This window comes from Pelodiscus sinensis, chromosome 1 (assembly GCF_052426305.1).
Source record: "Pelodiscus sinensis isolate ZL-2025 chromosome 1, ASM5242630v1, whole genome shotgun sequence".
Taxonomy (NCBI): domain Eukaryota; kingdom Metazoa; phylum Chordata; order Testudines; family Trionychidae; genus Pelodiscus; species Pelodiscus sinensis.
The window spans coordinates 102048672-102075773 of NC_143052.1; the positions used below are offsets into that span (position 1 = coordinate 102048672).

The following is a 27102-nucleotide window of genomic DNA, read 5'->3' on the forward strand; positions in this document are numbered from 1 at the left end:
TTGAATCCATGACACTGCCTGTCTCCATCACCTGCTGCTTGTTTTCTGCGAGTCCCGGGAGGAAGTGATACTGAGTTGGTCTCTGATGCTATGCAAGTAAACTACTCTCTGCTTCAATGTTCCTTCTCTGCCTGGCAAATGATACAGTCCCTGCCACTGCCCAATTTGCAGCAGAGGAATAACCTATCAAGGGAAACAAAATGGGCTTTAATTTTTTAAACAATCCATCATTCTAGAGCAGTGGTTCCCAACCTGTGGACTCCTGGTGGTCCACGATGGTACTGCAAGTGGTCCATGGGAAGTTTTAAATGTTTGGATCCAGACCCCTTACTTTTTCTCTCCTCTTCCCCAGGGAGAAGGGGGAAATTTTAATGGATTGAAAAAGGATCTGTAAGTTCAAAAAGGTTGGGAACCACTGTTCTGAAGTATAGTCATCCGGTCAGTTGCTTATAATTAGAACATTTTGCAGGGCAATATAGTTCAATTTCAAGCTTCTAAATCTGTGCGCGGTGGGGTGCGTATAGGGGCAGAAGAGGAAATAGAAGTTTAGAGAATGAAAACCACTGGTAATATCTAACATGTTTTGTGAAAAAATCAGATTGTGTGAATTGTGCTGGTAAAGATGCCTATCACGCTATTTACAAATCTTTCACCTGTTTCTGATTGATTCGGTAAATATTATGGGTTTTTCCCTCCTTGAAATTCTAATGGTTATATTACAGGAAGCCAACAGTCTTACCCACTTTATCTTTGTCTACTGCAGGAAGCTACTTTGCAAGAGATGCATCATACTCTGATAACTATAGCAAGACCGACTTAGACATCAAGACCATGTTTCTGGCTCGGGTCTTGACAGGGGATTTTACCCTTGGTAACTCTTCCTATCTTCGTCCTCCTGCCAAGGACAATGAAAACCATTTCTATGACAGCTGCGTGAATAGCCTTTCGAACCCATCTATCTTTGTCATCTTTGAGAAACATCAGATTTATCCTGAATATCTAATTGAATATATGGACCAGGCAGTTGCAACTGCTCTGTCAAAGGCTGCACATGCTTATTTTCGGAATTGATTTAACTGAGGAGAGTTTTGTTTAATAAAAGTGTGCCCAGTACATTTTTATACACACTTAGATTTTCCACCCTCTCCTTGTAACAGTAAGCGAGGTGGCCATCTTAAGATATTTTCGAAAAGACATAGTATTTTTATGAGTTTCTAAAATCCTGTCTTTATTCCTACATTTCTCCAGTGGGACTAACTTGTTTTTCCCACTGTTAGTCTGTTTCAGGAGATTTAATAAATCTAGTAGATGTTCATATGATTATTGCAATGTGACATGAAGTAATGGAAAAGCAAGTCACTGTAATGTCATTTTTAATAATAAATATGTTTCCCCCCAGGGAAGTTAGCTGTGAAACTAGTTAACCAGGGCAAAGTCTGCACATAGTTTCTTGTGGGCAAGCAGTATAATAGTTTCTCTGGGACTGTTGCCCACACAGACCTCCTGTGGATCACTGCTACCACAACAGGGCAACCTCCTATGGCCATCTTTTAGCTAAGAGTTTCTCCTCTTATTACCTCAGGTTTGTTAAGCCCCAAATGTGGGTTATAAAGAAAATAAGAGGAAGCGTTAAATCTGTGCTGGTATGTTAGTTTGACTCAGGCTTTGTGATGTTAACACAAATGAGAGACCTGTGTGTTGTGGTTGGAACAGCGGCAAGCTTAGGGTGTGTAAGCAGGGAAGCCAGAGCAGTTGTTGTGTGTTTTCTGCTCTTCAATTGAACTACTTCAGGCAAAACATCTAAGAACTTCCCTTTCTAACTCTTTTTCTCTTTTAGACTTTCCTGTAGAATTGACATTTTTCTGGCACGAGAGAGAGATGCGGCTGCTGCAGCTTTCTGCTCTTTTCTGTTCCTAGTTGTCAAAGGTGGGATAAAAATACACATTTGCACTTTTTTAAAGCATGATTCTACTTTACGAATCAGCACCGGGATCATGTTTATTGTCCCTGGTTCCAGATTAAAGGGGTTTTTTAAAAGGCTGTTTTTCCTAGTTGTCAGCCCAGCAAACTCAACTTGGGGAAACTAAGCATTGAACAAGATTCTTTCTTCCTCCTTCATCAGTGAAAGGTTCTGTAGGTCATGTCTTCAGGGAAATCTGTGGAAACACACTATATTCTACAGGGTTAAGTGATTGATCCTGTAATTGGACTATAGAACACAATTCTGTTGATATACCAGAAAGAACAGAATCTAGTGCACTATTTGTCTTGGCTATATTCACACCTGTATGTTAACAGAAATCAAAAGCAATCAAAACTCCTGACGCTAATTTTAGCTATCTCAGTCTTAAAGGAACAGAGACTGGGTAAACGTGCCATTTCACATACAGTAGTTGCATTTCAGAATAGAACTGTGCTTCTGGGAGGCTTTCCCCTTCTTCTACCTGTTAACTTTTCATTCACACATTAGTTAAGCCTGGATTTTTAATAAATACCCCCCAAAAGGGTATGATGTGCTGGTAAAGCTCTGTCCAAAAGCTTCCTGTAATATGGGAGAACAGAAGAAACTTCTGAAACCTAATAATGCCTCTGATTATCAGTTGTTACTTAACGCTGGCATGGGTCTGACTTCAGTCTAGCTTCTGCTCAAAGTTGCTCATTGGAAGCAAGTGCTAAAACTGGAAACGTAGCAAGGACTGGTGAAAGGTTGCCCATCCTTGTATGTCACAAAATAAACAATAGTGCCTCGTGCCCTGCTGCTGTGAACAGCTGAGCTACTTAGTATTGTAGTGACGCTGCTACAACTAACTATAGAGCTGTTAGAGTGCATTACTATTGAGGTGTGAGAAGTCAGGCCACTAAAGCTTTCCATAAGTTTCACTGTCCGTATGTGTTTGTCCTGGCATGTAGGAGGAGTGAAGGTGTAATATGGCTTTTATTGGTACCTGGAAATGTAAGCAGCTGTATACTTCTCATTTACAATCATGGTTTTAGTTTCTGAAGCTTAATATTTGCATCACTTAGGAGACTACTCAGGGTTCGTACTCTCCTTTGTCACTGCTGGGGTTACAGCCCGGGTTCCCTGTAAGCTGGGCACTTGTGCAGCCCCTCAGGAGCGATTCAAATGCCGCCCAGCTGATTAGCAGAGACTCACAGCTTGTTCCAATTGGTGGTGCATATTCTTACATGCTTGAATGCACATAAAAATTTATTCTGCACATAGATGGAAAAAATCCACACGTGGATGGAAAAGATTAGGGGGCACATTGGTTACAGCAACCGTCTCTGTTATAGTAGATGCATTGGTTAGTTATATATTCCAAGTGCCTCCTGATTTCCAAGAGGAAAAAATGTCTAACTGGAAGCTTTCTGTCTGAAACTGAAATTGAATCTTCTTATTCTCGGCTGTATGTATGATATCTGTCACAACATGTATGGCTCCTCTTTTAATGCAAATTAAAATATATTGAACTGAAAAGCAATTTTAATCAAACATAGGTCTGTTTGCATCCTCTAATTCAGGGGTCCCCAATGCGGTGCACCACGGGTGCCATGGTGCCTGCTGGGGCATTTGTGTGCCTGTGCTGGTGTTTTAAAACAGTGGTCTCCAAAGTGGGGTGCACGAAACGATCGGAGGGAGCGCATGCCACTGCGCAACAGCGGAGAGGGGAGACACTGGTTTGCAAGACATCTGAGGGAGCGCATGCGCGGAGAACATGCCGCACATGCGCTCCCTCGGATGTCTAGTGAACCAGGTGTCTCCCCTCTCAGCTGTTGTGCGGCGGCATGCGCTCCCTCTGATCGTCTCGTGCACCCCCTCTGCACAACAGCTGAGCAGGGAGATGCCAGGTTCGCAAGGCATCCGAGGGAGCGCATATGTGGCGTGTTCAAACGCCTGCGCAACAGCTGAGAGGGGAGATGCCCGGCGTACTGTGACGTTACGGCTTGGGACTTTAAATTTTAAAACTGCGCGGCCCAGCTCCAGGCCTTGTACGTGGTCTAGGGTCATGGAAGCAGCTGGGGCGGGGCTGATCACAACAGACTCAAACTGGAAGGCAGAAGGTGGGGGGTGTGGGAAAAATAAGGGGAAGGGGTGGGAGAGGAAGGGGCTTGTGCTGAGGGGAGGGGGGCAGGTCAGGAGAAGAAAAGGGAAGGCACCAAGGCACAGGGTGGAGGGGAGACAAATGCCAGGGGGCCAAGTGCAGACAATGAGGGAAAGGGCAGGAGGGGAGGTGTCAGTGGGAGTGGGGACAGGGTGATGCTGGGAGAGGAGAGGGTAAGGGCATTGGAGGCTGGGGGGGGGGGGAAGGTGCTGGGAGAAGGTTTGAAAGAAGGGTGGGCATGAGGAAGGCGGGGATGGAGCAGATTGTGTGAGGGCACAGGCATGAAGGGTATGGGGGCAGAGAGGGTGGTGAGGGGGTGGGCATCAGGAAAAAAGGGCAGGGTCAGTGAGGGAAGGGGGAGGCAGCCGGAGGGTTCAGGGGGTGAAGCAGAAGGGCAGACATGTGCAGGGGAGGGACCAGCACCAGAGGAGAGAAGCAGGGCAGGTGTGGAGATGGGGGTTGCTCACATGATCAGAGTGGGGCTGCTGGAGGAGTGGAAAGAAGGGCTGGTGGACGGGGGCAGGTCTCAGCAGGGCTGAGGGCAGTGAGAAGGGCAGGAGTCAGGACAGCAGAGGAGGGTGAGAGGTTGGGGGGCAGAAGGCACTAGGGAGCTGATGGAGCAAGGGGAGGAGACATGGCAGCAGATGGTAGGGACATGGTGGGGATGTGGAGTGTGAGATTTAAAGGTGCCATGAATTTTTTTGGGGGGGTGTGCATTTTTTTGCTCAACATTTAGATTCCCCCCTTTTATTAATGCAGGATTTTGTTTTAAAATGAATTACTATGTAATTAGAATAAAAATTATCCAACTAAATTAAGTTTGTATCAAATTTACCCAATTCACATTTAATATGAAAATAGCCTTCATTTTGCGCATTTGACGCCTTTTTTCTATTTTTTCTCCAAAGGGGGGCCCCACGAAATTGTGCTGTCCTGGGCCTCCCAAAACTCTCATCCGCCCCGACTGATGCTGCTGTTTTCTTATGCTTTGCGATTTATTATTTTTATAACATTTTGCCCCAAAATGAGTGGTTCAAATAAAAGACAACGTACATATTATTTCAACGCAGAGTGGGAAGAATCCTATTGTTTTATTGACACTAAAGGGAAATGTGTTTGCTTATTGTGCGGTGGTACTGTTGCAGCACCGAAAAAACATAATGTCGAACGCCATTTCCAAACTAATGATGGCTCTTTTGACATTAGCCATCCAATTAAATCTGAGTTGAGAGAGGTTTGATTTGAGTTGATTAATTTTCTTCTATCTGCCCAGCAATCTGTTTTCACTAGACAAGTGCTAAATCTAAAGCAGGGGTACCCAACCTTTTTCAGTCCCCATGCCTCCTTGGCTTTTACTAAACCTTCCCGTATCCCCTATTCAATATGAAAGGAAATAAAGTCTAGACTCCAGAATCTACAACTTTTTTCACTAACACTACTACTTTTGGAATATTTCAATTAGGATAATCTAGTTATTTACCAAATATTCCCCGTATCCCCTTGACAAGGTTCTCATACCCCTGGGGGTACGCGTACCCCAGGTTGGGACCCCCCTGGTCTAAAGTAATATTAAATATGATGTTTTTTGTATTCTTTAATGTTCAAATACAAAATAAGCCTTGAAAAATTGTTGGTGCCCGCCACACTCTTCTGAAAACATGAATGTGCTATTGGCCACAAAAAGGTTGGGGGACCACTGCTCTAATCCTCTTCAGTGTTTCTATCTAGGTGGATGCTTTTTAACTCTGATAAGTAGCAACAAAGTGGATTCATACTGAATGCCTTTCATGCAAAGCAGAGCAGTCTGTATTGCAGCCAGTATATGTGTGTGTATTTATTTTTATATGATTGAAATAATAATTTGCTCCACCTGTTCGATGCATGTCTTTTTACTACCTAGCATCTACCATCATCTGGCCTCCATTGGAAAACTTTAGTGTGTTTAGACACTATGCAGGGAATCAGGGTTAGTCTGCCTTGACCACCTGATAGGACCAGTTCTTTTCAGCATTCTAATCAGCATTTTATCCTATAATTCAAATGTTCTCAGCTGTGTTTAAACCTGATTATGTTGTTTAATGTAGATAGATGATCCCATTGAAAAATATATGGCTATTCTTGTTTTCTGAAAGAAATGCAACAGGCCAGATAAGATTTACTTAAACCCTACTTTTAATATTTGAACATAAGAATGTGCATTTAAACTCCCCCCCCCCCCCAAGGTTAATTTTTTTTCCTTTGACTAATCTCCAGTGGAGTTGGTTTGAAATTTTGGGGCCAAAAAACTGCCCAGAAAATGGAGTTTCATTCAAGATGATGTATTATGGGGGGAAATGCTTTTTGCCAGAACATCTTGGCTGTGTCTAGATTGGCAAGTTTTTCCGCAAAATCATGTGATTTTGCGGAAAAACTTGCCAGCTGTCTACATTGGCCGCTTGAATTTCTGGAAAAGCACTGACGATCTCATGTAAGATTGTCAGTGCTTTTCTAGAAATACTATGCTGCTCCCATTTGGGCAAAAGTCTTTTTCCGAAAGACTTTTGCGCAAAAGGGCCAGTGTAAACAGCACAGTAGAGTTTTCCGCAAAAAAGCCCCGATCGCGAAAATGGCGATCGGGGCTTTTTTGCGGAATACCGCATCTAGATTGGCCACGGAGGCTTTTCCGTAAAAAGTACTTTTGCGGAAAAGCATCCTGCCAATCTAGACGTGCTTTTCTGAAAATGCTTCTAACGGAAAACTTTTCCGTTAAAAGCATTTTCGGAAAATCATGCCAGTGTAGACGTAGCCCTTGAGTTTTATTTCAGTGACAAATTTCAAAACAATTTCATTTTTGAATTGAGACTTCTATTGGATTTTTAAAACAAATCCAGAATTGACCTTTATTCGCCTTGTTATTGCCACTGAATATAATAGGATGAATGATGTCTAGGCTGTGGATTTTCTCTTCTCAACTGTAGCTTTTAAAGATTTTTCCAATGTGTGTACAGTTAGAGTAGTAAAAAGAAAAAAAAAAAACACTGAATTTGCCATTGTAAGCTATCAAAAGTTGAAGAAGCTTCTTCCTCCATCCCCAGAAAAAACAGGTGTGCTTTTTTTAAAACCATATTTTCTCATCTTGAATGTTGAAAATATCATGGTTAATTGTACTTTTTGGTTCTGGTGAGCTTTCATGTTCAAATTCTTACAAGCTACGGGAGGGAGTCTATAGAATTCTCTATTCACGGTGCAGTTGGAAATTATTGGCCTTTAGACTTGTGAAAGGTACGTCATATGAGCCTGAATTTTATGCAAACTTTCAGTGACTGTCAAATGAAAGCCATGTTTGTTGATTGTTTGGAACAAGAGTGAGCAGCAGAGAGGGACAACAGAGAGGTTAGGTTCTGTGGATTTCTGTCAGTAGTCCTAGCCTGTGAAGGCACATGGAGGGTGGGCTAAAGGAAAAAGCTGGCTTGCCAGTAACGCATGGTAGGGTACTCTAGCATTTTATGACCAACCAACATGTTGTGTATATTATGGAAACCGAGTCTACCCATTGACTTAGTTTTTCAGGCATAACGTTATATTGATTTATAGGGCTTTGATAACAAAGCCAAATCCTAGATGTAAGCCAAGCACCATGAGGGGGGTAACAGGAGGGATGTGTAGTTTCGTCTCATGTTCTTGCCAAGTCTGATACCTGCAATCAGGACACAATCTGAGGGCCAAGTGAAGGCCTGCTCTGTTTATCCGTGGGAGGGAGGGAGGCAGTGCTGTGTGTGGTGTAGAGTTTTGTTAATGACTGGATTAGAAGTGGGAATTTAAAGACAAGATTTTCAGAGTGGTTGATCAGACTCACAGACAAGACAGGACCTAGCCGCATGGACTTGGGGTAGCCTTAAGGAGAGGACATTGTGAAAGTGGAGGAAACACGTGACTTCTGTGGCTCATGTTAAATTACTCTATTTTGGGAGGAAGATCAGGCAAATTTGGGGGTTATCCAGCTTCAGTGGGTAGTTAATCGTTGGATCACCACATGTCATAGAACCTGTACAGTGAATTAGTCAGGGCTCTTGTTCAAAAGTGCCTTAAAAATGGAGATGGCACCGGGAAACCATTCAAGGGAGTATTGGGGGAGAACTGATGCTTGAGGAAATACTGCCAATTGCTTGAACAGGTGTGGCAAATCATAGCAAGGCAGAGAGCAAACTTCTTTGAGGATCTGACTTGACAAGGGCTGTTGGAAATAAATGAGTTTGTTTCCTGTTGCCTGCTGCATAACTTTCCCCAGTAATAAGAGATGGGAGATTCAGCTTTATTAACCATTCCAATTCAGGTGCTAATATTAATGCCCAGGGAACAATAAATATGTGCGAAACAAATCTGCATCTATGGTTAAGTTCAGATGGAAATACCATTTTACAGATAGAATAGAAAGCAACAAATGTAAATAAAGTATTTATTTTGTGAAGTGACTTCGTACTATGCTGCAGAATGTTCCTTAAAGTAGATTACAATTTTCAAATGAGTAATAGTAATTCTCCTTTCCCCTTCTAACAAATGCTTTGTGAATGGCTGCATTTGAAAGGTTCTCTAACCCAAAATGTTTTGTGTACAAATGACTTTTAAAAGTGACCACTTTTTAGTACAGATTGCAAAATGGATAAAGGTGGTGATAAAGATATAACTTGCCAGACCTTCAGGGTTTCGGTTTGAAAGGTGTGTGTTTAAAAATGAAGAAAGGGAGGATGAGTTAGCCACAAGTTGGGCGTAGGGCTGTTAAATTTAGTTTAATCAACTAGTCGATGGATTTTCCATCGACTAGTTGATAAGCAGGGAAGCTGCAGCGAGGTTAGCTTCTGGCCTGGGAGCTAACCCCCTGGCCGCTCTGCCTTTTAAATGTATTAAGAGATGACCGGCGGGGGACCCAGCGGAAGCCAGGAATCAGCGGTTCTGGCTCCCAGTGGGTCCGCACTACTCCTGTCTCCTGCGGAGACGGTTCTGGGGGAGAAACCAGCTTTTAACCCAGCTCCTCCCAGTACCAGCTTCTGCTCCCCTCCCCTTGCTGCCTCTCAGAGAGGCAGCAAGGGTGCAGGTAGGAGAGGGGGGGGAAGCGACTATCTGAGGGACTAGTTGACTATCTGATAAGCTTTTGCTTACTGCATAGTTCACTAGTTGCTTACATCCCAAGGTTGGGGAGTGTGGGCCACCAACACTTCTGGCTGAAAACTGGAGGCTGACTTTCTGATGTGGATATCAAGAACATAGCAAAGGGGACACACTTTTTCTTTTCAATCAAATGACTTTAATGAGGACATCACCCTAAACTATTCCAGTTTACAGGTATAATTATGTAATGTAACTTAGAATCACAACCACAAATAATATGCTATTGAAAACAATCAAGGCAAATTTGTGCATAGACAATAAGGTGCGTGTTGCATTTTTTTTTTTTTTTAGATAAGACCATTACCTCAGTATTTCATTTCATAGGCACATCAGACCATTTAAATTCCTGCATGGCCAGGCTGTGCAGTGAAAATATGGATGGGGCATTAACTATCAGGCTCATAACCCACATTTACTACTCTAGAACTCAAGCTAGAAGAAAATTCAAACACAAGCCTTAGTAAGCCCAATGAAAGCATGACTTTTAAAGGTGTAGACACAGTGACCAGCAGAGAGAAAAGCAGGCTGTGCCCATAAGACCAGCCTCAGTATGCTATATGTGAGCAGGAAACTGCAGCTGGGAATACATGGAACAGCAGCAGTAGTTTTTAATCGCACTACTTAGTATCTTATTTGCAGACAACTGTATACCATAGAAGAGAGATGTTTCCCTTCACGTGTGACTGGATCAGCTGCTGCTACAGCAGAAACCAATTCACACAGAAACAGTCAGGCGAGGGGTGGGGTGGAGGTTTAAGCCACTGAGATTTTTTTTAAGTGAACTTTTGGTAAAAGTACCAATGAGAGCTCAGTTGGCTGGAGCTTAAGGAAACTTAATTTCACAGTGCAGGAAAAAAAAATTGGGGCAAGATGAATATAGATGGAGCTTGGCGGTGCTTAGGCACTTTCTGTCCTCTTGTTCATGATCTCGGTATATAGTAGAAACAAAATTAGCCCTACGTTTAGAGAAAATAAACTATGCAACCCACTGAAATACTTTTAAATCTGCCACTTATTACCCCACTCTCTTACTGAGATCTACCTTTTTTTATTTGGTAGCACTTCCAATTTTTTTATTTGGTAGCACTACCTGCAATGTCATCGGTGCTTCTGGTTGGCCTGGGAAGGGACAAGTGCCCACATGCTCAAAGGTATTTAGGTTCCTTGACTTACACTGAAAGCAGGGGAAGCCCTCTGAGGATCTGGGACACTATACCTTTAGGCTGAAGGCAGGAGTAGAGGCTGCTGGGAATTCTAATGCTGTAGCTGTCATGATCAGGGTCCTAGTTTGAGGAATGCTCCACTAACTTATCAAGGACCCAGCAGTCTGCAACAGGGACACATGCAAAAACTATTTGCCTTTAGCTGCTGCAGATGCTGTGATCAAACTGGTCCTGAAGAGTCAAATACGTGCTGCTTGGCTTTGGCCGTGAGAACATCCAGGTTCCTTGAATGCAGACTCTCAGCCTAGCATTCACCAATGTTCTTTCTCTGTGTGGGTTGGGAGAGGCATACATATGTGAAGTGACTTGCTGCAGGGTCACCCAAGAGTTAACATAGCCATTGAAACTTATTTTCCTGGCTTCTAATCCTTGGCTTTACGCTCATGCAGCCTCCTTTGAAACAATGAATTGACCAACTGTGGTGACTACTGAAATGCATAGAAAGAAAAAAACTACATGCCATGCTAGGAAAACTCTTGCTATACCACTATCTTCAAATCAACCCTAAAATTTCCTAGACCTTCAAAACGCTTACATTTTTATATTTCAAAATTCTCTAAATCAGGGCTACTCAGCATGTGGCCCGTGATGCAGTTTGGGTTTACGTGAGGCTCAATATGCGGCCCATTGGTGGGAGTCAAAACAAAAAAGTACTCAATAGAATGGTCTTCTGATATGTGTTTTCATAGTTAAATACCTGGATTGTCATTGCTCATTAAAAGTGTTGTCATATGGGTGGAAATCAGGTAACTATTGCATTTTATTAATAGCAGCAGAACTGACTTAACTAGGGCCTGTGTGTTGTGTAGACTTGCCTTAATCTTTGTATTCATACCCATCAAGTGTGAAAGAAGCTATTTGCATATATATTTGCATGTCTCTGCAACCACACTTAAATTGTGGCCCTTGGCATGTGCTGTGAGTATCATTATAGCCCCTCAGCACTTCCAAAGTTGAGTAGCCCTACTCTAAATAATATTCAGTAACAAACAAAACTTAATAGCTAGTCTACAATGTTCTTTGGTCTGGTCATAGACACTTGAGTGCTGTACAGAGGATTACCATTATTTTTAAATCCATTGTAAGAAATGTTAGATAATAATAATACTAGCTCATTTCATCCAAGTGTCTCACTGTTTGGTAACAAGCGAGTAAGCAATATTTTATTGGGTGAGGGGTGGCTTTCTGTACAGAGCTGGGAGTAGGCTCTAGATTTCCTGACTTTTAGTCCTCGCTATTATGACTATGCTTGCAGCCCTTTGGAGTATATCTAAATTAGGACTGAATGCTCTGTTAACAGGCTATCATTCCACATTATATAAATATACTCAAGGTGAGGAAGTACAGACTGCATGTTGGAGCCAAGACAAACTCCCATGTGGATAAGCAAAATGAAGAGAGCCTTACAATGACCACGAAGGGTGAAGAAAAGCAGAAGGCCTTTTCAGAGACTCTTCACAGTAATGTGCTTGGGTAAAACTTTGCTAAGCACCTAAGTACCATTTTCAAAAGTGACTTAGGGGCCTGAGCCTCACTGAAAGTCAGTGGGATTTTGGTCTACACCTTTTAAAATCCCATTGGCTCACAATGAGATTTAGGCTCCCAAGTCATTGATGGATTTGGGTAACATTTCAAAAGTATTTCAATAAGGCACTGAAAAACAGATCACCTCCTTGGAAGCTTTCTAAATAGGGTTTTTGCTCTATCGAGGTACTATCTTAATGTAGACTCCATTTTTTGGTCCTAATGTTGAGAGAGACGTCAACTGCAAAGGAATCTGAAAAAGAGATGAAATTACATATTTTATAAATAGACTCGCTTCCTGCACATGTTGGCAATATAATGCTAAAAATAATTGATGCCTAGAGGGTTAGATAATGGATGCCTAGGTATCTTAGGAATTTATCTAATGTAAACTGTTGTAAACTTTCAAGCTTGTGCGTGCTCTCTCTCTCCCCCCACCACTGGAGAATCAGGGCTTCTTTTATAGATCAAATTTGGTTGATCATACAAACATTTTAATTAAAATAATGGCATTCAGGCCTGGATTATTTTCCCATGACTGCACTATGACATGTCGTGGGCCTTTGTTCAAATGGTTTGTCAGCTCAGAAGAGAGTTGACTGGTGTAGGGTATAAACTTTGGGATATACAAACCTGAGTCTCAGTGCTGGTTTCAAATTTGAACTTTTGCAAGATCCGCAGTAAAGTCATCTTCATCTCCAACAAAGCCATCCTCATGCCAATGCAGCTGCGTGGGCCTGCCCCAAATGGGAGGTATGCAAAGGGATTTTGCTGCAGCTTGGCCTCTGCTGTGAACCTGTATGGGAGGTAAATAGGAAACCAGCTAAATAAATGGTTTTCATACCAATGTGGTTTTCTACTCACCTCTTGAAAGAGCTGGATTTAAATTGGTCTCAGTAAACAATTCTCAAGGGACCATTAGCAGACTGATCTAAACTAAAACGTCCTTTGTCAACGAGTAGTTCTCCTCGCAGCACAAACAGGCTTTCTTCATTTTTAAAAATCTGTGTTTAATGAACTGCCCTCAATAAATACTCATTATCTGAGGAAACTACAGAATACTAATGGAGGGGTTACAGCAATCCAGATCCTATGTATAATCTAATGGTGAAATTACTGCCTGCATATGCTAAGAGCTGATCTAGAAGGCAAACAGTCTTGCTCGCTGCATTGCAAAAGCACTGAACGTGGTCGATGGACAATGAGAAAAACAAGACTATGGAAGCAAGTATCTGATTGGCTGAGGAAGAAGGCTCATATTGCACAGGGTATCCTGCTGTTCTACATGTGCTCTATCCATTGAGGAAGTAGGAGATTTCAGTATTTAGCTCAAACTGTAGGCACACATGCTCTTAGGAGTGCCCAGTTCAAACCCTGGGGATGACTAAGGTGGCAGTCGTCCAGAAGAAAAGAGGGTAATTAAAAAAAGATTAGTAATACACATTCAAAAAAAAAAGATACAATTTTTTTAACAGGGAAGGTGAGTGACCTTTGGAACAAACTACCCAGGGAAGTGGGGGTAACACTATCTCTTGCAATCTTCAAATCCAGACTGGCTGCTTTCCTGGAAGGTGTATTTTAGCCAGACAAGGGATTGGGCTAAATGCACTCAGCAGAGCTCTGACCTTCTGCTCTCAAAATCTATGAACATGCTAGAAACGCAATGGCATGTCAAGAGGTGCTGTTGTCTAGATGTCAGCTCTTACTGGGCTAGAGTCTCCTGTGCAGTAGGGAGCCATAGGCTACTGAGCCAGCACAGAACTGCCCTAATGCCAGCTGAGCCAGCCACATAACTATAAGGATACGTGCACTTGTGCAAACAGGGTGGGGGGCAGACGGGTTGGAGGGGCAACAAACTCTCCTCTGCTTGCATATCCTATGCAAGGACCAGCCAGAGTTGCAGCCCCTGCCCATGGTCAGGAAAGGTCCAGAGAAAAGCAAAGAGCACAGCAGGACTTAAATCTGATGAGAGCTCTTGAAGGCTATTTGAAGGTTGCAATTCCCTAACCTGGAAAGGAAAATCATCATTGATTGTTTATATTAATGGTGGCTCCTAATAGCTTCAAAGAGGAGGGCCCAATTGTAGTAAGTACCACTGTACAAACACATCACAGAGATACCACCTGCCTCAGGACAGAAGGATCAAGGTGTTCCACATAAGGGCAAGTGTAGTGAAAACATGCTAGTCTCCCCATTTTTGGTGCGTCACATAATGCAAGGACAATGGGATTAAGGGCAGTTGCCATCTATGGCCTTCTGCCCTCAAAATCTATGAACATTCTAGAAAAGCAGCCATGGTTCAAGGGAAGTAAATTTAGAGCTGATAAATCCTTCATGCAACATAATCGGTCTGAGGATAGTTCACCAACAGACACACATCCTGGAGTTCTGGTTTTTTGAGAGCGAAAAAGATGGCTACTAACAATACTGGCAACCTATGCAAGCTAAGGTGAGTCTATGGGTATCTTCTGCTTCCAGATGAGCTGAAGAAAAATTTACCACAGCTACGCTATGCACAGCACTGCACTGCACATCTGGTCAAGTGCATTATAGTTCCCATCCTCAAACATGCACTTTTCTTTAAAATACAGATTACAAAACACTTCCAGAAGCTGGGGGGTACATTGTAAAGTCCAGTGGTCAATAGAAGACTGAGACATGACATCTGCTAATAGATCATTGCCAGATCAGTCATCTGTAGAGCCCTGCATTAATACAACATTTGTATCTGCAAAAATGAGCCACTGATATCTGACATTGACATCTGCAGACATACAGTAGATAGCGGCAAATTAGCAGGGTTATAGATATAAAATTTGTATTTGCACCCATATCCACAAGAAAGAACTGCAGATATCCATGGATATAAAGCAGATATCCTTGGATTTACAGGGCTTTACTCATCTGCCTTTGAGAATACAATACAATGCTCTTTTACCTGGACTTCAGTGCTGCCCCTCTTTATGGGTTTCAGAGGGGTAGCCGTGTTAGTCTGTAATTGAAATTTTTTAAAAAAATAGTCCTGCAGCATCTTGGAGGCTAACAAAAAATGTAGAGGGTATAATGAACTTTCATGGGCACAACCCATTTCTTCAGATGAAGTCTCTGTGAGCTAAGTCATAGAGGAGACGACTAACTACAGGAGGCCCCTGACTTGCAACAGCCCGATTTCCAACCCTTCTCTCCCGCCCCCCGCACTTACAAAAATGGTTGTAAGTGTGGAAGGGGCCGAAAACTCCCAACTTACGTCCTCGGCCCGGATTTATGACGGCGCACAGTGCCTATTGTAAATGAGGGTTTGAGTTATAACACCCCCGACTTGCAACGCTTCCCCCAGAACCAATCGCGTCGCAAGTTGGGAGCCTCCTGTACAGGAAGGGCTGTTCCAAAAGGATTTCTCTATGCAAAAGCAATTACATGTGTAGTTACATTAGTGCATCAGAGCCAGTCTTAGATTTTCTGCTTCATTGTCAGTGAGTTTGAGATGCTAGTACTTGGTGCTAGAACTTTCACAAGATGGCTATTTGAGATGTGGGTCTTATCAGCTGTGTCCACAAAACTGTGCTTCTACGTAACACTGAAGCTGCAAAAATTCCAAGAGCACTTTTGGTTTGCTAACCTCTGCGGCTAAAGGACCGTCTCTACTCCAGGCAGTTCTACACATGGAACTCAGTTAAAACCCAGAAGATGAAAGTGAGAAAAGCTTTATAGGAAAGTTTGCCCTGTACACAGAGGCTACGTCTAGACTGCAGGCCTCTTTCGAAAGAGGCTTTTTTGAAATACACTTTCGAAAAAGCTTCTTTTGAAAAAGAGCATCTAGATTGCAATCTCTTCTTTCGAAAAAGTGAGCCGCTTTTTCGAAAGAGAGCACCCAGGCACCCAGAAAAAGCCCTGTTTGCATTCAAGAACGCCTTTTTTCGAAAGAGCACTTTCGAAAAAAGGCGTTCTTCCTTGTGAAATGAGGAGTACCGCCGTTGAAAGAAAAGCCGCGTTCTTTCGATTTAATTTCGAAAGAATGCGGCTATAGTTTAGACGCAGGTGAAGTTTTTTTGAGAAAAGGCTACTTTTTTCAAAAAAAACCTGCAGTCTAGACACAGCCAGAATGAAGAACTTGAAATCATCCTGCTCCCATTGAAGACAAAACTCTCAGTGGTACAGGATTAGTCACCTAGCACCCCACCCAGACTGTCCTAACATCTCAAAGAAGGGCTGCTTTTTTCTGGGTCATCACATGCAAATTAATACAAGTAGCCTATTTTGCTTCAGAATTTCTATAGCCAGGAGTGGCCCAAATAGCAGCCATTAAACAAGAAATGGGTAGACAATACCCAGGCCAGGTAGGCAACCACAGACAAGGCATTGCTTCATGTTTAAAGCTGATCTACCTGTAGCCACCTACTTTGGCGGATGTGAGGCTGAATATGGTCTAACTTATCTACAAAAGCAGCTTCTGCTCTCTTGGAATTCACATCTCCAGATCAGCTGCTAGAAGTGGGCCTCATCCTCCTTGATTGGATCCACCTCGTCATCTCCAGCCTGATCCTGGCCTGCATATTTATTCCTGCCTCTGGAAATTTCCACTACATGCATCTGACGAAGTGGGTCTTTGTCCACGAAAGCTTATGCTCCTACACTTCAGTTAGTCTATAAGGTGCCACAGGACTCCTCGTCGCTTTTGCAGATTCAGACTAACACGGCTACCCCTCTGATACCTGTTCCATGTAACAGGAGTTGCTGTGGCTATGTTGGGTGCAGGAATTATGCAGCAAATGGGAGTTTGAGGTGTGTTCATTTGAATACCCAATCCCTGAATGCACTTCCAGCGCATGGGAGCAGAGTCTTGGGAGCAAACTGCTCTCATTCAGCTCACTTACTAGCCATATGAGAAATAGCACTTAAGGCGGGTCTCGGTTCTAAAGCGATCTAAATAAGGACAAAGATACAAGAGATGACCAGCATTATCTTACATACCTTTCAGGGATGAATTTCTCAGGTTCTGGCCAGAACTCAGGGTTATAATGTAGATGTCCAACTGCAATTTCCACTATAGCCCCAGCTGGAATTTGCTGGCCCCTCACTACGCAGTCCCTCAACGTCTCCCGAGTGAACCTGCAACAGTTAAATGTCACTTGCCGCACTCGATAAGGATAAAAGTACAAAGGCAGGGTGTTGAAAGCAGTCATAGAATAAAGCAGCTCTTTTGGTCTTATAGTGATTAGGGATGCAAGATGGGGGTCATTGGTAGCTGAGCAGAGTTGCTTGACACAAAAGGACATTTTCAATCATCTTCACCATAAAAATAGAGAGCATGGACTTTTCACTGCAAATGAAATCTGCATCCATGACTGCAAGCTGCCAGCTAGACATCTCAAGCTGGTTGCTGCTGCTGCTGCTTCAGGTGGGTCTGGTAGCATTATTATTAGGGTTGCCTGACACTTCCAGTTATGGAGACCCTGTTTTTACTTGTTGATAACTTTTTGTCAAACTTTAACCATCTAATTTCCTACATTAGGTGTCTGCCTCAAACTGAATTTTTGAAAATTTCAGCCAACATACCCTGTCTTAGCACATATAAGCTATGGATTATACTAAGTTTTATAAACTCCTCAACCCTCCTGAGGGGTATACATGTCTGCGGGGTATACAAGTTTATTTTTACTTGCCTGGGAGTGAGTGCAGTTTCCCTCTCGCCTGCCCTCTCTGTTCCCCCCTCCAGGAGGAGGGTGGGTTGCACCTGGCTGTGGCTGTGCCGAGCCTGAACGTGAGTGCGGCTCCCCTCCTGCAGGCTGGCCATCAATTACCAGGTACCTTAAGGTAGCATATATAACCCGTGGGCTATACACATCTGCGGGTTATGTTAGACTTTTTTTTTTTTTTTTTTTTAACACATTTAGGAAAAACCACGGGTTATACACGCTGATTTACAATAGCTTAGTTGTTTCTGCGAATGAAGGTAAGGGAAAATGCATCCTTTTGCTCACTGAAAAAATTCTGGTGGTGTTTTCTTTGAAAAGCACTAACATCCCCATGCTCTGGAGCAGGGACTGACATTTGGCAGAGGTTGCCCTTTGTACTGTACTGTTTCCAAGTTAAAAGCCATTGAAAAAACAAGCAGTTTGCAGTGCTCAGTAGAGATCTGTTATCATTTAACAGCTAATATCTGCAAAGACTGTCTGCATGGTTATGCTATAGCCCAGGCCTAGGCAGGACGTTTTCTGCAACTGGAGTTCTGGGCTGTTGCAGGCTGGCTCCAGCCACTGGAACTCAGCACTGGGAACATGTTTCTCTGATGCTCTCAGTGCCCCCCTGTTGGGCTGAGGCAAGGAGAGTGGGGATGAATCCTAACTTGAAAGCAGAGGGATGAAAACTGGACCAGAGATGGGGAGGCAGTGGTGAGGGGAGCAGATTGAGACAAGGGACCTTGAGGGGCAGAGAGTGAGTGACTGGAACTGGAGGTTGGTGGACAGGAAAAGGGAAAATGGAAACTCGAACTAAAGAGATTGGTCTGGGAACAGGCTCGGCAAGGAGACTGGGAATCCGTGGGGTGGAGAGCACAGGTCTGATGAGGAACCAATCTATGTGTATGGGGGGAAGCTGGGCCTGACTAGGCAAAGAGACTGGGACAAGGAGCTGGTGATGGGGACAATGAAATTGGATGAGGAGACTGAGAATGGAGACCTGGAACCAATAGGGGATGGCAATCGTGGTTGAAGGGAGAGGGTAGGAGACCGGTCAAATGAAGAGGTAGTGGACTGGATGGGCAAGAATACTGGGAGGTGGGAAAGCAAGGGGGGAAAGTGGGACTAGCTGGGCAAGGAGACTGGAAATGGTGATGGGGGAGCAGGGAGAGACATCAGAAGGGGAAACTATGATTGGCTGGGCAAGGAGGATGGGGTTTGGATAAGAAACCTGGGGAGTGGAGACGTGAATGGATTAGGTAAGAAGGCTGAAAGTGGGATGAGAAGTCAGGGATGGGGAAGGGAGAGGACTGAGGAAGGAACAGGGCAGAAGGAATCAATTTTGGGGGGAAATGGGCAGAACAGTCTGTGCCCACAAGAACACACACCCCTCCAGAGACTCGGGTGGTACCAGAGATTCCAGTCTAAACCTCAACATTCCCCTGCTCTCAGCAAATACCTATGAAACCCACGTAGCTGTAGCTTCTGCTACAGGCCTCCCAAACTCTTATACCAAACTTTGCAGAGATGGCAGCTGAATTGTTGTCTTATTTATTTTTCTGGGTCCCCACCTTGCTATCCCAGAATCTGATCTCCAGAAGTGCTGAGCACTCAGCTGCAACCACATCCAATAGGAGCTGGGCTCTTACACTAAGTGCTGTATAATGCTAAATACTCTGAAAAATCAGGTTTCACTCAGGCACTGCAAATTAATACACGCTCCTGAGTTTCATCTTTTTGTGCTTCAGTTCCCCATCTGTAAAATAGGGATAATGCCACTCCCTCACTTCACAGGGGCACTGGGAAGATTAATTAATTTATGTCTGTGAATCACTCAGCTACATAGTGATGAGCTCACAGAATAAAACTCATGAGGAAATTAATAACCCTATTTTCAGAGCACAGAGTAGGCCTGAGGTTGAAAGAATAGCTGTTCACCAGTACAGATACACTGTCATTTTTTGGTGGAAGAGGATATGCAAATCGCACTGGCATTTGCATATCTTCTGATTCTTTTTGTGGAAGAGGTTTTTCCGATAAAAGTCCCTGTGTAGACCGGACCATTTGTCAGAAAAATAAACCTCTTGCGCAAGACCGTGTAAATCTCAATTTACATGGAATAAGGGGTCTTGTGCAAGAGGGTTTTTTTTCCGACAAATGTCCCCATCTACATGGGGATTTTTATCGGAAAAACCTCTTCTGCAAAAAGAATCAGAAGAAGATATGCAAATACAAACATGATTTGCATATCCTCTTCTGCAAAAAAATGGCAGTGTAGCTGTATGAGCACCATCTATTTTGTGCACCAAAGCTAGAAGGGGAGGGGGGTCTGTGGAAAAAATAGCATGTGGTCATGTCAGTACAGACTATCATAATGGATACCTATAAGGGGACCAGATTGAAGGTTAACGTAATTCTGGCATTTCCAAACTCTGGAGAGCTTGACTTTGCAACCTCTCATAATGTTATTCTAAGGGAGGCTTTCATGAGTACATTGTAAAGTTTCTATTAACATAGCATCTAGACACCTAGCTAGATAGCTAGATACTATTGTGCATTATCATCACTTGGTGGTTGTTTGGCATCCTACATGTTAAATTAATTTGATGGTCTCCTTTCATTAGCCACTGGAAATTACAGAAACTGCTACCAGAACTGGCTCCTTGTTTGAGAGAAAGGATGGTCTTTTAGTTAAAGCTCTAGTCTGGCACTTGAGATCTGGGTTTCATTCCTGGTTTTGTTACAGACTGCTTGGGTGAACTTGCACAAGCCACTTAGGTGCTTTTGCAAATTTTTCCTCTTAAGTGACTTACCTGCCTAAGACCACTTACATTTCAAGCCTGAAAAGATGAAGGGTAAAAAATTCAAAAGCGCATAGGTGTCTCAAAATTAGTTTGAGGCAGGCTTCCCTAAAGTGGACATGCTACCTCAATTTAGAGCCCCAGGAGACACTGGGGAGGAATAACTTAGCCCCTCTTCTGCAAAAAGGGGCCATTCTATTTCAAAATAATAGCAGTGGAGCATCTACACACACCTTATTTCAAAATAGCTGTGAAATGAGGTTTACAGATTTTGGAATAAGCTTCCCATTATGAAATTATTTTGAAATAATGGAATGGCTGTGTAAAATTTTTAAAATTTAAAATTAAAAAATTAAAATTAATGGAGATTACCTATTCCCTAGAACTGGAAGGGACCTTAGGTCATCAAGTCCAGTCCCCTGCCTTCACAGCAAGATCAAGTACAATCCCTAACAAATTTTTGCCCCACAGCCCTACATGGCTTCAGCAAGGATTGAACTCACAACTCTGGGGTTTAGCAGACCAATGCTCAAACCACTGAGCTATCCCTTCCCCCTGCATAATTATTTTGGAATAATAGCTGTTATGCCAAAATAACTTTGTTGTGTAGACATACCCTTAATGTGTAGGCTTTTCAAATTAAAGACTGTTTTTTACTATTTGTGTGAATGCCAAACACAATACGGGCTTGATCTTGACTGGGGCCAGTAATACAAATAGTGATATATGAACAGTCTCAGTAAGAAACCAAATACTGTATGGACACTGGAGGCTGAACTGTTTCTCATCCCTAAATAGTGCTTCCTCCAGACCAGTAGTGACCTCGTTTTGGGGGTTATATGTATGATTACTGTGTGGGCACTGTTCCTATTTAGTGGAAGATTTCAGTCTCTAGGACTGACACTGGCACTATTCACAGCATTATGCTCTCACACACAAAATTAAACAAAAAAAATAGATAACTAAGAATCAAAACCTGGAGAAAAGTATTGTCAATTCCTGCTTTTTGCTGAAAAGTGTTATAGGATCTTGGTGAAATTTACTGAACTACCAGTTCCTGCAGAATGAAGTTTTCTATTTATTCAGCTTGTTTTTAAATCTCTCTCATGATAGTAACATTATTTTGTTTGCTACTGAATTTTCACTATTTCTTTGTATTCTGGAATACAGCACTATTCTTGTTTTATGTATCTTGTATCTGTCCAATGCACTGGGCCTTAAATAGAGATTAATAGCAACCACAAATGACTCCAGTGGAAGCTTCAAAATATTTTCTCTCTCTTCTAATTCTGTTTCCCATCTGACAAACGTTTCCTAGTGTTTCAGGTGGAGTTGAAATTCAAATGTCCCTGATGGTTAACAGGCATGAGAACTTCTATTTATATACCCATGGTTTTCAGAGTAAAATGTTATTTATGAGCAAGCATAATTCATTCTTACACCCAGTGTAACTCTACACAAAATCTTGGAAGACCCTGCCCTTAAATCTTGGAGGTAAGTAAAAGAGGGGTGTTGATTTTCAGTTATTTTATTTTAAGGTACTTATTACTGGAGAGTAAGATTTTCCAAAGTGGTCAGCATTGGCCTAAGTCTGCTACCACTGAAATCCAGGGGAGTTTTACCACTGACTTCAACAGAAGCAGAGTGAAGCCAATGCCAGTTTGAAAATCCCACCCTAAGAGCTGAGTCTTGTGTTCTGTTACAGCTTTATGATCTTACACGTTTGCTAATTTCTTTCATCTCCTCTACCTTTTTGAAGTAAACGCTACTAAGCTCTGAGAAATTATTTTAATATCAGTTTAAGGAAAGTTTCTAATACTCACTACATGGGGTCATTAGAATCAGCTATAACAGTATAGTACCGTATAAGGGCAGACTATTATACTATAGAATGAGCTATATATAGCATAGAGTACAATTCATGTTTTTGAATGCAGCAAGGGATGTGCAAAATCTTCAGGGCTACGTCTACATTGGCCCCTATTCCGTAATAGGGATGCTAATGTAGCACTTGGGAATAGGCAAATCCGCGGGGGATTTAAATATCCCCCACGGCATTTGCATTTTCATGGCTGCCACTTTTTTCTGGCTTGTAGATAAGCCGGAGAAAAGCGCCAGTCTGGACGCGATCCTCTGGAAAATTCAAGTGGGAATAAGAGATCCTCCGGAAAAGAGCTTATTTTCCGGAGGATCGCGTCCAGACTGGCGCTTTTCTCTGGCTTATCTACAAGCCGGAAAAAAGCAGCAGCCATGAAAATGCAAATGCCGCGGGGAATATTTAAATCCCCAGCGGATTTGCCTATTCCCAAGTGCTACATTAGCATCCCTATTACGGAATAGGGGCCAATGTAGACACAGCCCAGGAGATCAGGGATTTAATGGAATAACTGGCCTATTCAGCCTGTGGTCTACATAAATTCTGAAGTGAGCAGATCTCTGAAGTGGAGCAAAGAAGGGCCATCTGACTTCCTAAGGCTACTCTGTTTCAAAGATACTGCATCTCCTGGGCTTGGGGGACTCAAAGAAAGGCATGAAAAGGGACTCCTGACCAGCTGGCTTTGTAAAGGCTGCACCAAGTAGACCAGCATTAGCCAGTTGTTTTCGTTCATTTGGGCCTACTGTACCTCTCAAGTGCACAAGCAAACTGAGAGCTACATGGAGGACAAAAAGCATGAGGCTTCCAGACAGATTTCAACTATATTTATCTAATGTTATGCTCTCTAGGAGCCAGAAGGAAAGGTATACCTGAATGCAGGTGGGTACATGCGCAATGTCTCTGCAATCACCATATCCAGGTAAGGGAGCTCTCGGACATTTTGGTAGTCGGGGATATCCTGGAGAAAGGAAGAAAGATATAATTAAGCACTGGAAACTGCTGGAGCTCTGGAGAAGCCATCTTTGAGACTCTACCAATGCACTCTGGAATGGTGTTCTGTGGTGAGTGTTTCTAGGACAAGATGGTGGCATTCAAAGGCGGTCTAACAATGTGCCCAGTGTGGCCTTTATGACAAAATTTCCAAATGGCAGCAACTTGTGCTATTCCAATGGACCATAATAATGGGTAGGGTATGGGAGAATTCTGTTTCCTCCCATGGTGATCTCTTGTGCAAACTCAGTTTATTTGCTCTTTGTGTAGTAGATCTTGATTTGGCCCTAAGTTATATAACCCTGAAAATGTACATACAATTGACAGAAAGCATCATATCAATGAATACAACCCTGTCCCTGAAGAATTTACATTCTACAAAGAATCAAAGAAAGACAAAAATAGAGCAAGTAACACACCTCCAACCCTAAAACAGAGATAGAGTGCGCACCTCATGGAAACTGTACATGCCATTATTCAGTTCTGTCAGCAGAGGGCAGAGAAAGTACATCTAAAAAAAATCCCCAGTAAAGCTGAGAGCACTTGGGATCGCCTTGTCTCTCTTCTAAAATCTGACAGGCTAGCAAGAGGCGCTTACGCCAGACTAGACTAAACCTGTGAAGATTTGGGGCCTCTGAGGTTCACAGCAGGAACTGGATTCTGCCCGTTCTCCATTAACTACATCAGCTTTTATACATAATGCATATTTTATTGCATTTTCATGAGAAAATGAATGTTACATACAAAAAATACTAAGCAAAGAACAATTCCAGATGGTATGCAGATAATAGGTACAATCAAATGAGAATGCCTGGCTAGGTTAAACCATCCCATTTATTCAGTGCTAAGACAGCAGCATGTGCCACGTCAGATTTTCCGAGGACTATATAAATTCTGACAGATCCTCCTATGAGAGAGAGAAGTTCTATCACTCTAATTTTTCAGAAGGGAAATAGAGGCAGAGAGCCCTACATAAGACATTAAAATCCACCATTGCCACTACTCTTCTTTTATGTTTCATTCCTAGTCAATATAATATGCATTTTGTCACTCCAGCAATAATCATTTATTGTTGTTATTTGTATTACAACAGTGCCTACAGCCTCAAAACAAGACTGGGGTCTCACTGTGCTAGATGCTGTGCAAACCAGACAGCAAGTGCTAACCATTTTAACAGAGAAGCCAAAGGATGGGAAGAAAGGAGTATTATTAGCCCCATTTTTTCAGAGAAATAATAGAGGCACAGAGAGGTTAAATGACTTGCCCAAGGTCACACATGAAGTCCATGGCAGAGCCTGGAAATTAACTCAGATATTCTGAGTCCAAGGTTACTGCCTTCGCCACTAGATCATCCTTCCTCTCTCTGATTATGCAAAGAGTCCTACACACACACACACACACACACACACACACACACACAGTTAAGGCCCTTTCTTTTTAGGTTTTATTATGTTTACTGAAAAATCCCCAGGTTTCACTAAAGCTAGTATTTGGTTTCTACTATCTCCCGAGTTTTGGATGTGGCTTTATAACCTGGGAAGACACTGGGCTCCACTCTTCAGAAGGAGAGATGGAGGCTTGGTAACCTAACTGACCTAAATAACCAAGCTGACATTTCTCCTTCCGGAGGGGGCCCAGAAGCAAAACAGGCAGCATAAGTAGATGGTGCCTTTGTAACACTAAACCAGGACTATTGAACGTTGGAAGCACCAGGCGCCACAGTGACACTTACAGCACGTGCTGAGGGCCGCAATTTAAGTGTGGTTGCATAGACATGCAAATATATATGAAATAGCTTCTCTCACACTGATAGGCATGATACAAAGATTAAGCCCCATTTAAGTCCGTTCTGCTGATGTTAATAAAATGCACTATTTACCTGATTTCTACCCTTATAACAGAACTTTTAATGAGCAATGACAGTCCAGGAATGTATATACTAAAACGCATATCAACAGAAGACTATTATAGTGGCTACTTTTTTGTTTAGGCTTCACAACAGTCCAGGAATTTAACTACTAAAGCGCATATCAACCCAAACTACATGGCAGGCTACAAACAAACGGGCCGTGGGTCGCATGTGGCCTGCAAGCCGAGTAGCCCTACACTAAACCATAGTATGAAACTGCTTTTACATTCATATTCCTTTTTCTACTAGTTGGGTTTTCTTGTCCTTTTGCTCCCTGATATTAACCTTAATATTTACCTAAAAATTGTAAATATAATTCCACCTGTTTTTTAATTTTTGCAATAAAATCTGGGGAATATTTTAACAAAATGCAAATCAAACACAAAGGGCTTTGAATATATTATGTAATGTGCATGGTTTTCTATCAAAGACTTTATGTCTCTGTCCCTTAAAACTAATGTTTCCCCTGTGTTTTCCACACAATTCTATTTAAAAAAATAAATAAATAGGTAAGCACACTAGCCCTCTTCCTGCATTCCTTGCACACTTAAATCTCCCACTGATTTCAATGGATATTTTGGGTGAGCACAGAATTTAGCCCAAAGCGAATTCGGTTGGTTTGAACTTCTAGAGGCATCCTCAGTCTATGGTGGCCCTCCTGTGAGCTCCTTGTTTACTTCTGTAGCCATTAATTAACATAATAAGGTAACCTGATATAAGTAGTAAGCATTAATCCAAATTTTTCATAAATAAATACTATTAAATTATGAAAACTCGTTTTACTATTTCAAATAGTTTCAGTCTCTGTAGGGAATAAAAATCTAGAAAGCAAAATACTGGTAAATAAAACAAACATTTTCAGTGGAAGAAAATTGTTTTTGTGTATATTAGGGATGTAATAATATAGCTTATTGGTTAATGCTATAGACTACGCATTTCCCTCCTACCCCCCATGCCAGTAAATTTTTTAGCTGGATGGCCATCAGCCCAACTCAGTCCTGGCTTGCGCCAGGTCTGGGACCTACCTCTATTGCAGCTCTACATTTAAAGTGTATTAGGAGCCAGGTGGGCAGGCAGCCCAGCTCAGTTCTGGCTCGCACTGGCTTCAGGAGTGCTGACACCCCCAGAGAGGGGCTGCTGCCACCCTGCACTGCTGCCTCTGTATCAGAGGCAGCAGCATGGGGTGACAGGCAGCAAGTCCACTAGGGGGAGCTGTTTTTTAAACTGGCTCCCCTGGCAGACCAGCTCCCTCCTAGTACTCCACCCTCCTGCCTCTGATACAGAAGCAGCAGCAAGGAGTGGCAGGGGCCTCCTCAGGAGTAGGGCCAGAGCGCACTGGCTGCCAGCCCACCCCATGCCTGGGGACTATAGAATAGTTGAGTAACCGATAAGAATGAATGAGCTTAATCAACTATTCAATTAACTGATGTTGAACAGCCCTAGTTTATATAAGAAAAAAAGACCCAGGCCAACAGCAAGAAAGTGTGAGCACTTGCATTTCAGTGAATTCACATGACAAATGCTACATAATTGTTGGCATTTTCACGCTTCAAACTTCAAAGTAATTCTGATCCTGGGTGAAGTGTCATACACACAAGCCAAACATCCCTGTTTGCAGGGGGCAGGGACGTTCCTGATATTTTAACAAAATATTTTCCATTTGTTTTTCGTCTCCCTCTTTTTTAGCCCACTGTATTTCAAATACATTGAAATATGCTTTTCTCTCCAAATATCCTTAATTACAGCATTCTCAAAGAGGCATCAGTTCATTAAATGTTACTCAGTGCTATGTTTTAGCCCAGAAATAGACTCTTTTTTGGAGAATGCAGGAAAAAAGGAGGCACCACAGCACA

General features: G+C 42.6%; 2 protein-coding genes across 8 annotated transcripts in view; one reads left to right on the plus strand and one right to left on the minus strand.

Annotated features, from left to right (window-relative positions):
- Nucleotides 1–3478, plus strand: part of LOC102461209 (protein mono-ADP-ribosyltransferase PARP12) — a 36480-nt gene extending 33002 nt beyond the window's left edge. For both annotated transcript variants that reach the window (XM_075939347.2, XM_075939357.2), the window contains one exon: nt 764–3478. In XM_075939347.2, coding sequence (XP_075795462.1) covers nt 764–1071 — 308 coding nt within the window. In that variant the 3' untranslated portion in view covers nt 1072–3478. The remainder of the gene's footprint in view (nt 1–763) is intronic.
- A 7673-nt stretch (nt 3479–11151) lies between these two features.
- The window catches only part of TBXAS1 (thromboxane A synthase 1), a 345665-nt gene continuing 329714 nt past the window's right edge, over nt 11152–27102 (minus strand). For all 6 annotated transcript variants that reach the window (XM_075939406.2, XM_075939367.2, XM_075939378.2 and 3 more), the window contains 4 exons: nt 23220–23308; nt 16967–17104; nt 12629–12791; nt 11152–12248 (listed from right to left, as the gene is read on the minus strand). In XM_075939406.2, the coding sequence (XP_075795521.2) occupies nt 12174–12248; nt 12629–12791; nt 16967–17104; nt 23220–23308 (465 nt within the window). In that variant the 3' untranslated portion in view covers nt 11152–12173. The remainder of the gene's footprint in view (nt 12249–12628; nt 12792–16966; nt 17105–23219; nt 23309–27102) is intronic.